Source organism: Carlito syrichta, unplaced genomic scaffold, assembly GCF_000164805.1.
Source record: "Carlito syrichta isolate Samal-C Ts95f unplaced genomic scaffold, Tarsius_syrichta-2.0.1 Scaffold313745, whole genome shotgun sequence".
NCBI classification, from domain to species: Eukaryota; Metazoa; Chordata; class Mammalia; order Primates; family Tarsiidae; genus Carlito; species Carlito syrichta.
Genome location: NW_007257841.1, coordinates 1,242,710 through 1,255,359, shown reverse-complemented (window position 1 = coordinate 1,255,359; position 12,650 = coordinate 1,242,710). Strand labels below are relative to the sequence as shown.

General features: G+C 36.7%; 1 protein-coding gene across 1 annotated transcript in view; it reads right to left on the bottom strand.

Annotated features, from left to right (window-relative positions):
* Positions 1-12,650, bottom strand: part of TOPAZ1 (testis and ovary specific PAZ domain containing 1) — a 58,254-nt gene that overhangs the window by 21,893 nt on the left and 23,711 nt on the right. The window contains 5 exon segments of the mRNA XM_021718820.1: positions 2,961-3,088; positions 4,362-4,423; positions 9,467-11,802; positions 11,804-11,907; positions 12,361-12,643. Coding sequence (XP_021574495.1) covers positions 2,961-3,088; positions 4,362-4,423; positions 9,467-11,802; positions 11,804-11,907; positions 12,361-12,643 — 2,913 coding nt within the window.

Here is a 12,650-nt window from a genome sequence, read left to right as displayed (position 1 = left end):
ACTCCAGTCTGGGCAACAGAGTGAGACTCCAACTCAAAAAAAAAAAAAAAAAAAGTTTAAAAAGTACACTAGTACTTTATTTGGGACTCAAGAGTAGACTCATCAAGTAATTACTACTATGGTAAACCTAGAAATTATTACATATGAATTCTGGTTACAACTGATATACAGGAAAAAAGAAATATGGTCTCTGGAAAAGACAGAATCCATACACATACACAAACACACACACATACACACACATATGTATATATATACATATGTATCTATATATAGTGGGAAATCAAATATCAGTAAGACAGCATTTCTAAAAATTCAGTCAGTCATATATAAGAGCAGAAGAGAAGCCAGGCATATGTCCTGTAAGTCAACCTATTTACTTTATAATAGTCTTCTTAAAATATAAGGTAAGAGAGAGATAGAAAAGCATTTGTTAATTACCAAATTTGGGAGCCAGATATCTTAAGGGCAAATATTATTAGCTAAGTCACATGTTTTCTAAAGGGTTGGTATTCTGAAGCCTTCCAAGGTATTAAGATGAATGTACCCTCCTCTTCCTTCAAATAAAACAAAGAAATCTTATCATACTTCAGAATTACCATAATTTCAGAATTATTAATATAATTAATAACCCTTTAGTGAACCTACTATGAATCTACATTTATTTCAGGATGCCAGAATTATAGAGATGGAAAACAGATTAGTGGTTGCTAAGATTAAGGATATTAGCTGGAGGAACAGGGGTGTGACCATTAAGAGGTAGCATAAGGGAGACACTAGGAAGCAGCTATATGATTTGGTGGATTATCTTTAAAAGAACTAATATTGAAAAGAGGCTACATCTTTAAAATATTTAGTGTTACAAACTCAGTGAATTCTGGAAAACACCTTCAAACTTCTACCCTTGAAGGATCGTATGAATTAAGTCTTCTCCTTAGGCTTCAGAACAGAATACAAGTTGTCTCTCCTATTTTTTTAATACTTAGACAAGGGTCAAGTTATGGCCTGTAGATTGTCTGTTTCTTTATCAATAAAGTTTTGTTTGAACATAGCAACCCTATTTGTTTACTCATTATCTATGGCTTTTTTTGCACTACAATTGCAGAGTTAACAGTTGTAACAGTAACCCGATAGCCCACAAAGTCATACAGATATTTAATACCTGGGCCTATTAAAGAAAAAGTTTGCTGATCCCTGCTGTAGAGTCTAGGGACTCTGCTGTGTGACTTTGGATATTGATCAATTTCCTCGTTTGTTAAAGAAAATAACAGTATATACCTCATGTACAGTAAAGGATTAATTCATCAAGTCTGGATTGTCCATACCCTTTCACATTAAAGGTTTATTCGCTTATCTGCTCCTGGGAAGTAACTTCTAAGCCCTTGGAATATCCTGCCTGACAAGTACATCTTTGTTTACATGCCAGAGAGTCTATGCTAACAATGTGATTTATGGTTGGAACTTTGGGCAATGTAGTAACAGCTTGCCTATGACGGGACTAAAGACTGAGTGATTAAGGTTAGCCACACAGGCAGTTAGTCACGCCTTTGTGACTAAGCTCAATAAAAACCCTGAACACCAGGGCATGGGTGAGTATCCCTGGCTGGCAATACTGAAGTATTTAAAGTGCTTTTGCTGTATTTTATAAAATGTTTAAAGTGTTTGCAGTGTATCGGTTAAAACCTAAGTTTGCATTTAAAATGTAAAACTCCATTTTGTGGCTTGTCTCCATGTTGTTGTTATTGAACTTCTGTGTGGCTGATGCAAGAATTTTAAAATTTTGCTTATAAACAACCCTCACAGTCCTGCACCCCACCCAGTGCTCTAACGGTTTCCCCCTTATCTGAGTAACCTGTGTGCCCCCTTATCTAAGTGTACTATGTGTCAAACCCAGAACACGTTTCATGTGTTTACCTCTCACATGTTTATCTCTTGTAAATGACTCAGTTTCCCAACTGCTTTAACCCATAAAGACTCCCTGCAAATTTCATTCGTCGTCGAGAGTTTGGGAAGGCACGAGCCCACTCTCAGTCACCGGCTTTAATAAAGGGCTTACTTATTAATTTGACCTCTAATCGGGCTGGTTATCTGATTTCTAGCAATCCGTGTAAAACAATACTCCATGTGCGTTGCCACACATTGTTTTTGGGAGAAGTAAGCATTATCTGCATGACTCCACTGAGAGAAGAAAACTAGAAAAGCTTGTGCCTGCTGCTTCCTGGGCTCTGCCCTATGTGCCTTTTCCTTTGCTGATTCTAATCTGTATTGTTTTGCTGTAATAAACTGTAACCACATGTATAACAGTTTTTCTAACTTATGAGTATTCTAGCAAATCACTGAACCTGTGGGTGGGCTTGGGGCTTCCCAAACAGCACATCATTATATTATAGGGATTAAAAATAATAACTTGTGCTAGATGTTTAGTAATGGCTGGCTGGCTGGTATATAATAAAGACAATATATGTTGTCTGTTACCATCAAACTACTAAGTAAGTACTTTGAGAGATTTTAATTCTTGTTACAGGATGTTTCTGGCACTTAAAGACTATTTTCAAATGAGGTTCACATTTGCTGTTCATTCAACATTTGCGTTATCTGAATGGACTGATGCTTACATTTATGGCCCTTAGGTACTATGCTATTTGAAAATTTCAAGAAAGATCAAATGATTTTCAGTACTTTGTGTTTAATGTGACAGGAAAATATGTAACATTTTATTTTAAAAGGTTTGGATCCTAAAAAGCTAAATACAGTATGTAATTAAACAGTATACCTCATTTTCCCAGACAAGGGAAGCTCTGTTTATATTGTGCTTATGATACATTCCATGGCGAGAGTGATCAGATTATTTTATTCAAAAAGAGGAGTTATACTTGTTACCTGACAGTACTGTTAAGATGAATTTATGAATGAATGACCACTAACCAAGAGATAAGAAAATGCAAAAGACTCCCTAGTACCTTTTCATTCGGGTCTGAACCTTTTATTTGCTCACTGAAGTCTCTTGGTTTTTCATTCTCAGGAGTCTCATTAGTAACTTCTTCAAAGGAAATGTGTGCATCTCTGGAATCATGTTTTATCTCACTTGCTGAAAAGAAATAATATTCAACCATAGAAACTTTAAATGACAAAATAACCAAGTCATTCAAAGACTGTTCTAAATAGTGAATTAGAATTCAGAGACTCTTTTAAGGTCTAAAGTGACAAATATGAAGTAGAATTTTCAGCTAATTATACAATAATTCCTCCCACTCTATCAAAATAACTCATGATATAAGTATGGTATAAAAATAATTAACAACAGGGTGCCTGAATGAAATGTAATTGTATACCTAACCCTTAACTGTACCCCACATCATAATAAAAAATATTGATAAAAAAATTAACAGTAAAATAATTAAGAATTTTTCTTGATCATGTCTTGTTATTTATTTATTTAGAGATAAGGTATACTCTGTCACTCAGGCTGGAGGACAGTGGTGCAATCAGCTCACTACAGCCTTGAACTCTTGGGCTCAAGCAATCCTTTCACTTCAGTCTCCCAAGTAGCTGAGACTACAGGCATGTCTACCACACCCAGCTAATTTTTATTTATTTTTTTAGAGACAAGGTCCCGCTGTGTTACCCAGGCTGGTCTCAAACTCTTGGGTTCAAGCGATCCTCCTACCTTGGCCTCCCAAAGTGCTGGGATTGTGAGTCACTGAGCCTGGCCCACGTCCAACTATTTAAAATATATTTTTAAAACTTGAAAGTCAAAGTGAAATTAACTTTCATATTAAGTTATATCCTGTGAAATAAAAATTCAGATATTTAAACTTATGATTAGCTGTTAAGTATAAAAAAGTTTTAAGCTGTGCTCGGTGGTTCAGTCTGTAATCTCAACACTTTGGGAGGCTGAGGTGAGTGGATTGCCTGAGCCCGGGGATTCGAGAACAGTCTGGGCAGCTTGGCGAGACCTCGTCTCTACAATAAAATAAAAAATAGCCAGTGATGGAGTAAGACTCCAACTCAAAAAAAAAAAAAATAAAAAGCTTAAAACTATTCATTTAAAATGTCATAAAGCTTAAATATGTATTTCAATTCAAAGTAAGAACTATAAAAATTCTTAAAGTCAATTACCTATCTTCCGTAGGTAAAGTCTAACAAAGTTATTTATTAAATAATCAAATAGAAAACATGTTAAAGTCTGATCTGCCAACCAGTCAATTAAAACTGATAAAAATGGACAAATTATAAAACATATGGTTAACAGATTCTAAAATGAAATGCTTCCTATTCTAATGAATTCATTTTGACTAGGCTTGAATGGAGATATAAAAAGATACTTTAATACTGCAAATTCTGAAAATGTCCAACTTTACCTGCTGGCAAGGAAGCACAGATCTCTGACTTCATCAATCCAGGGCCCAGTACAGGAAGTTCTCTACTATAAAGCGAACAGAGCTTAAACATTGTAACATATTCTAAGCAGAACTATTCACTTCTCTAAATATTATATAATAGTAGCTTTAGCTAGTGAATATCAGTTCAAGTCCTCCAGGACAGAGTACAGTGGGACTCAGAACCCAGTGCACCAGTACAGATTCTTCATCTGGCTCTGTAATCACATATCCCTCAACTGTTAGGGAGTGCTGCCACTCCCACTTTGTTACAGAGAACCTGACCAGATATACCAAGCATTTAAAATGCTTAAAAGTATTAAATCTGCTGTGTGCAATAGTTCACGCCTGTAACCCCAACACTTCAGGTGGTGTAGGTGAGAAGAATGCCTGAGTCCAGGGGTTTGAGAATAGCCTGTGCAACTTGGCTCGGCTCTACAATAAATCAAAAAAATTAGCTGAGTAGTGAACGCCTGTGGTTCCAGCTTCTTGGAAGGCTGAGGCAGAAGGATCACCTGAGCCTAACAGGTTGAGGCTATATGGCTGTGAGCTGCCACTGCACTCCCACTCCAGCCTGGGCGATGGAGTGAGACACCTACTCAAAAAAAAAAAGAAAAAAAGTTATCTACTATCTTGTTTTGATGTAATAGTTTTTTGTTTGTTTTTTTTTTTGAGTTGGAGTCTCACTCCACTGCCCAGGCTGGAAACGCAGAGGCACACTCATGGCCACCCCAGCGTCAACCTGCTGGCCTCAGGCAATCCTTCTGCCTACCATGCTCAGCTAATTTTTGGATTTTTATTGCAGAGATGAGGTCTCATCAAGTTGCCCAGGTTGTTCTTGAACCCGTAGGCTCAGGCAATCCTCTCTCACATCGGCCTCTCATAGTGCTGGGATTACAGGCTTGAGCCACCATGCCTGGCCAGTAGATAACTCTTAAGCATGTACATGTATGTTTTACTGCTGATGTAAAAAAAAAAAAAAAAGGCAGCTTGAGAGAAGTCTGATTTTTTTTTTTGTAGTCTCTAAATACAACTTACAGTCTAAAGGTTAAGGCTATGGAGATCAGAGTTAGAGCTACCTGGGTTCAAATATTGCACTTATTGTGTAAACTGTGGCAAAACTGCTTTAACTTCTACTTAACTTCTCTCTTAATTACTTATCTGTAAAATGAAAATACTACCTACCCACAAGGTTATTTTAAGAATTAAATGAGATAAAATGGCCTCAAAATCAATGATTTTGAAAACCAACAGATGAGAACTACTTTTTTAGGAGCCACTCAAATACTAATGGCCAAACACTATTCCATTTTTTAAAATTTAGACAAAAATTTAAAATGCATAAAAGTACACAGAATAACATATAAACATATATAGTCCCACCATTTATTTATTCATTAAGTGGGTTCTTAATAAACATATCCTACAGCTCTACAACTGCTCATTGGTTCAGAATTATTAGCCAAGAAAGAGGAAAACGAAACAAAACATTTTATATACACTATTTTTTGAAGTTTAAAAAACATAAAGTACTTTCTTCCTAACATAAACCCTAGAAACAATCAGCAGACAGTTTAAAGGATAAGGATATAATAATACAAACAGAAAACACATACAAATTCAAAGCTCTTTCTAACTCAGACCTCTCTAGAATCATATCTGCCTACTAGAATATTTCAATTCCAGTATCTCAAAGTCCTCTCCAACTCAAAATGGCTAAATTTGACCTCCCCAATACTGCCCCTTTGCATCAGAGGTGAATGGTGAATGCTCTTCTCTGAGATAAGAGAAGCCACGTATCATTCTTAACTCCTCCCTCTGTCTCACCTCCATCTGATTAATCAATATTCATTTCCTAAACATCTCTCAAATCCACTTTTGTATGAAGTCACCATGTTCTTTCAATCTAATTATTACAATAGCTCTCTGCCAGTTTATTCTTCACACCAGGGCTATAATAATTTTTAAAATGTAAATCTGTTCAAATCTTCTCTCTACTTAAAAGTCCTTCAGTGAATTCCTGTATGCTTAGGACAAAGTTTGAACTCACCATAAACTCTAGTTTGCCTATGATGGCTTGTTTATGCCTGTTGTCTTGGCATATTAATTATTAATAGTTCCCCCTTTCCGTGTCAAAAGTTTTACATATTATGGTCATTTTACTTTTAATTCAGAAGGTACATATTCAGAAGGTACATATTATGGTCATTTTACTTTTAAAGCCCTTCATTAAAGCCCTTCATGACTGAGTTTCTGCACATTCTGTAGCTTCATTTCTTGCTAATTGAACATTAAGTCATGGGACATTATTTCAGTTTCTCACTTTTCTTCGTCTATTAGCTAATTCCTACTTATCCTTTAGTGCTCATCTTAAATGCCACTTTCACCAGGAAGTCTTTAATATCTTGTATGTCTCCTATCATTTTACTGTACTTAACTATTTGCCTCCTTAGAAGTTCTCTGAGGAAAAGGTATACATGTATCTAGTTGTTCTCTAAACACGCAGCATCTAACATATTCCTGGCACACATTGCCAAACACTGGGGAGGCTCAAGTGAAGATGCTGCTCTCCCTTCTAGTAACTTCCAGTACAAGGTGAGGCTCACATACAAGCAGACATAATATAATAAGATATGTGCCATGAAAACTATTGGAACAAATCCCTGGAATAACATCTCAGATGTGACTTGATAGATAACTGAATAGAAAGAAAGGGATTTTCAGTAAACATATGCAAAAGGATTAAAATATGTGGCACACTGTGGACACAGCGAGCTGCTTGATGTGTTTACCTTTCATTAGCTTTTCACCCCAATGTCCTTCCCCCAGCAGCATAGCTGTCAAAAAGGGATTGGATACAGATCCACTAAAGAACCTTAAGAAGCCATGCCAAGCAATTTAGATTCTATTCTTATGTGGTTGAAAACCAGTGGAGCACACTAAACAGTCACTGGCAGATCAAATTTTATTTCAGAATGTCACTATAACAAAAGATATATTAAGAGAGTTTAGAAAGATTAACCAGAAGCTTATTACAATAATCTAGGAAAAAGATATTAAGGTAATAGCATGAACAGAATTAAGTGATTCAATAGAGAAGAACTGAGAAATGTTTCTGTGGCTTCTAATTATGCCAAAAGTTTCATTCATAAATAGGTACATTAAGTACATAAGCTAATTTCTTTCTTTTCTTTTTTTTTTGAGTTGGAGTCTCACTCTGTCACCCAGACTGGAGTGCAGTGGCCGCTCCCGGCCACAGCAGCCTCAACCTGCTGGGCTCCGGCGATCCTTCCGCCTCAGCCTTCCAAGTAGCTGGAACTACAGGCGCGTGCTACCACGCCCGGCTAATTTTTTTATTTATTGTTAGAGATGAGGTCTCACCAAGTTGCCCAGGTGGGTCTCGAACCCACGGGCTCAGGCAATCCACTTACCTCAGCCTTCCAAGGCGCGGGATTACAGGTTGAGCCACCGAGCCCGGCACATAAGCTAATTTCAAAGTATTAAGATAGTATTTATATTGGTAGTATTAATACTGTTATTGCTGGTAGAAATTGTACAGGTGTGAGAAACTTTTTACTATGAAAATAGCTAAGTTAAAAGGAATGTAAAATTGTGCATGCAACTCTTGTAAGAAATAGTTTAGTTTTGAATTTGAGAGACCCGAAGAAGTTAAATTCACCTAAATTAAAAATAATCATAAAATGAGCAAAACTAATTTACATAAATAGCCATCAGTTTTGCAGTGGTGGGGTGGAAAGTTATAGTTCTAAATTGGTGGAATGAAAAAAAGAAAAATGCAGGGTAGAAGAAGGAAAGGAGAGAAAACAGAGACAGGCTTGGGTGAGGTTAGAGAAATGCAGAAAGGCAAAAGAGAAGATCTGAGCAAAAAGGAGAAGAAAATAAGAGAGGTCTAAGTCAATTCTGGAGAACCACATGAAGCTGACCCTCTACCAGAACAAAAATGAGGAGGGCAAGATTAGGAGAAAAAGTGAAAAGAAAACTCTAGATTCTGTTACTATCAGTATTACCTTGGGCAAGTGACAACTTGTCATCCTCACTTTTTTCTATCTTCAAAACAGGCAGATTACCATCCTACCACATTACACAGTTAAAAAATAATAGATAAATGTCATGGCTCTCCATTTGGCACATAGAAAACATACTATTTTGTGAGAAATTACAAGTTCTTGCAGCATTAAGAACATCAAGAAGAGTATGATATCACAAAGGTAACTGAAAATGTATAAATACCAGAGAAATTTAAGTCATACACCCTTGAATCTTAGTGAAAAATGTTTCCTTGAGTCTGTTCACAAAACATTTCATATAAATACAAATATAAGTAATATCTTGAGGAATTATAAAAGTTTAGTAAAATATGACATAATATTAAATCAATTTTGGGTCAATCTGAGTAAATTAAGTTCCTGAGAATGAAGATACTACTTGGCTCCATTTAAAGTTGTCTGAGGCAATCTAGTCCTATTTGGGAGCAAAATCAACATTTAAAACTATCACCATGGCTTAAAAGTAAAGTCACCAAAAAAAGGCTGTTTTCTTCTGAAAAATCAATTTAACTTTTCATTCTACTTTCAAGCCCTAATTACTTCAAATAAAAATTTCCAAAGCTTGTCTCTTCCCTGAAAAATGTTCTTAAATTTAACATGGAAGCCACAGAAAATGGATTAAAATACATAGCACTGATCTTAATAAGTAACCATTATGAAATAAAAGTATATCTGCCTATTTATAACAAAAACATACGAAAATAAATTTAACTGACTTTTGAAAGAAGCAATCTCCATCATTTAAGAAGTCATTTTACAGTCATAATTTTAAATTTTGAACAGCTAATCTGCTCCACTATAACTTCCAAGATAGGCACAATTACTTATTTCAATTCTAAGTTTTAGCATAATATCATTTCTGGGCATCAGCAGTAATATACTGTATTATACTTAATAACTGGGTTTAAAAAAATGAAGCTTCAATGATCAATACATTAATTAGTGAAACCTAAGATCAGAGAGTGCTTCTGTAACCCCTAACAATAACCTGCACCAAAAGGCATACTTGAACATGCATACCTCAAGTCATCGCTTGGTTCTTTTTTTTCTGGAGGTTCCATGTTCTTGTAGTCTGTTGACTGGTGCTCTTCAGCAACATTGGACTCCTGGCTTATCATGGGGACCTTTGAAGTAAATGAGGCCTCCCCTTCACTGGAGACTCCAAATAGGTCTGGGTCATCTTGAATTACATCAATTAAGAGGACATCATCTTCATAAGCTTTAAGAATATCTGGAAGCGGAAGCTCCACTTTGATTTCTGAAAAATTCTTAGTCATTTTTCTACCACTAATTTCAGTGGAAATTGGTTTGAATGTTTCTTTTTCATTAGAGCAGAAGAAAGGACTTTTCTCTATACACCCAGGATCACAAGTAAAAGTATTACTTTCAATTGCGACAGAAACAGGTTCCTTAATAGAAACAATATTGCCTGGTTCAGAGATATGATTAGATGGCTTATTATCATTACCCTGCTTTGTAAATCTTGGAGAAATACTACTAGCTTGCACTGGAGTTGCACTATTTTGTATGCTTAAAGACTGAGGTCCTGAAGTTACCAGATGAACATTTTCTTTATCCCTATTCTGTCTTACCTCTGTTCCAGACAAACTGTCCAGAAGTTCTAAGGGACTGTACACGTCTCTCTCTGATGACTTGGCATTAACTTTGCTTTTTTCTGTCTTATTCTTAAGTAAAGGAATCTTAAAATTAGTCAGCCGTCCTGTGTTCAATATTTTAACCAAGTCTGGAACCACATGCGTCTGTTTAGCAAAGCATGCTCTTTGATGAATAGTTTTGCCTGTAGAATTGTTTGCTTCCTGACCATCTTGGGAAGCCACTGTCAAATAAAGTTTTGTTAAATTTCCTCTATGTTTTTTTTTACTTCCTGTTAAGCTTTGAGTCACATTAGTTACCGGAGTGTCTTCAGTAGTATTAGAAATTACCTCTGACCTACTTCTGCTTGGTTCCTCTGACTTTATCTTTTTATCATCCTTGATTATAGGTTCTTTTATGGCCATTAAAGTGGGTTCTATTGTAGAAACAGAAGACAAACTATTTAAATTAGAATCCAATTTTTCTTTACTTGAAGATTCCATGTTTGCTACTGTTAAGGGACTTTGTAATAATAATTTGGAGTCAATTAGGTGTGTCTGGTTTGTTTGGTGTTTAAGTAAATCATCTTGCCTAAGATATTCCTGAGATCCAGAAAGAAAACAATTTGATTCTGGCAAGGAAGCCTTTTTCCAACACTGGGCAGATACCCTAGCACATGAATAATAAGGCCAAGTTCTTTTACCAGTCATTGGTATTGTTCTCTGACAGTTTAACTTTGATTCTTCAGCTTCATTTCTTAAGTCTTCTGGTGATGATCTCTTTCCAACATCGTGGTAATCATTTGGTGATTTCCCTATGGAGCTTTTCGTTGACTTAAAATACTCTTCTGGCTCCATGCTTTTACATTCTAAGGGCTCTGAAGCATTCTTTGTTTCTTCTTTCAAAAGAGGCTCAAAGGTTTTCTGAAGCATAGCATTTCCACGATGTACATGACTTAGTTTTTTTCCTGCTGTTTTTGGGAAACTTAATGAATGATCCAGTGGAGAGAGTGTAGTATGATTTTTCAAAACATTTAAAGAACTTTTTTTAGTTTCTAACGTCTCTGCTTCCTTACCCTTGGCACCCATTTGGTTTTCTTGCAACACCAGCTCAGATTTGTTATACACATTAGAGAAGTTCATCTCAATAATAACAGTTTCGTCTCCTTTTTCAGACAACTTTATCCTTTTTCTGAGTTTTCTCCGAACACTGCTCTCCTCTATTGAATACTTATTTTTTTCATTTTGAAGGCAGGAGAGCAAGTCATTATTTTTACTATGGCATACATTACTTTCTTCTAGTAGTAACTTATTTACTCCCATTACATTTTCTTCAGTTTGTAAGAGCTGAGGAATACCATTTGTGTCACTCTTCTCTGCAAGACTCCTACGGTTTTCTTTCTTTAACTTCGAGGAATTTTCTGCTACATGCATACATCCACCATCAGGCTTATATGCCAGGTTGTTTTCATCATTACAACCCTTGGAATGGGGGAAACAATAGCAATCATGTAATTTAAAAATGGAATTATTTTCTACTCCAGGTGACAAGCTGTTACAAGAATATTCTGGAGTATTCTTGTACAGTTCATCTTGGAATTAAATCTTACTATTTTGTGCAGCCTCATTTTAAGTTATTTTGAGAGGTGGACTTTCTAAGCTTTTACATTTTTTAATTTAAATTCTTCTTTTAATACCTTCTACCAAACCTTCCTTACCCAAAGACTGCAAAAAAGCCATATTTTGAAATTCACTGCACTCCACTTGTCTAGAAAGATTCTGAACTGGTTAATGATTCATTTCTTACCAGGTCAATCCCTGACTGTGGATCATCACTTGAGGCTTCAGTAACTTTTCTTTTTTCCTTGGCTGATCAAAACAAACAAAACATACCAGAAAGATTTTATATTGAGGAGGAAAAAGCAATATCGCTTTAAAAAAAAATGTGAAGCCATCCACTTTTTATTTCCCCGAATAGCTGTATGGAAATATACATTTTTAAATGAAAGCCCTAATTTCTGTTAAGGAATCACACATAAAACTGTATAAAGTCTAAGGCAGCTGAATAACCCTTACAGTATCATTATTTCACACTAGTCAAATGGACCACTAGCAGGAATTCTTCCTATAATTAGTTCTGACCGTGAGGTTCTAACGGGGCAAATACCTTTTAAGAAAATTTGTTCCCCCCCCCCCCCCCGGGTCAATCACGCGCATAAGAAGTGACCAAGCAGATTCAAGTTAAAGGCAAGTGGTAAAACAAGGACGGAGCAAGCAGAGGTGCAAAGACTAAAACGGAGTGACCACTGAGTGCTTTCTTACTGTGTCTTCCCGATTGCAAGAGGAGCTCCACCTCCCTCGCCGCTAGCATGCCTGGCTGCTCTGACGAGACCAACGAGCCCACCTGGCCCCGAGGCCCTTCCGCTGGCTGCCTCGCGGCCTTCCCCGCCCTGAACGCCTCACCCGACTTGCCACTCTCCACCTCTTCTCTTCCAGACGCCCGGGTCACCATTCTCCTCCTCTGCCTGCTTTCGTCGCGCCCCCCAGCCTCAGGGCAGCAGCCTCCCGCCTCGCCTAGTCCTGACGCCCGCCGCTGGCCTCGCTTCTTCGGG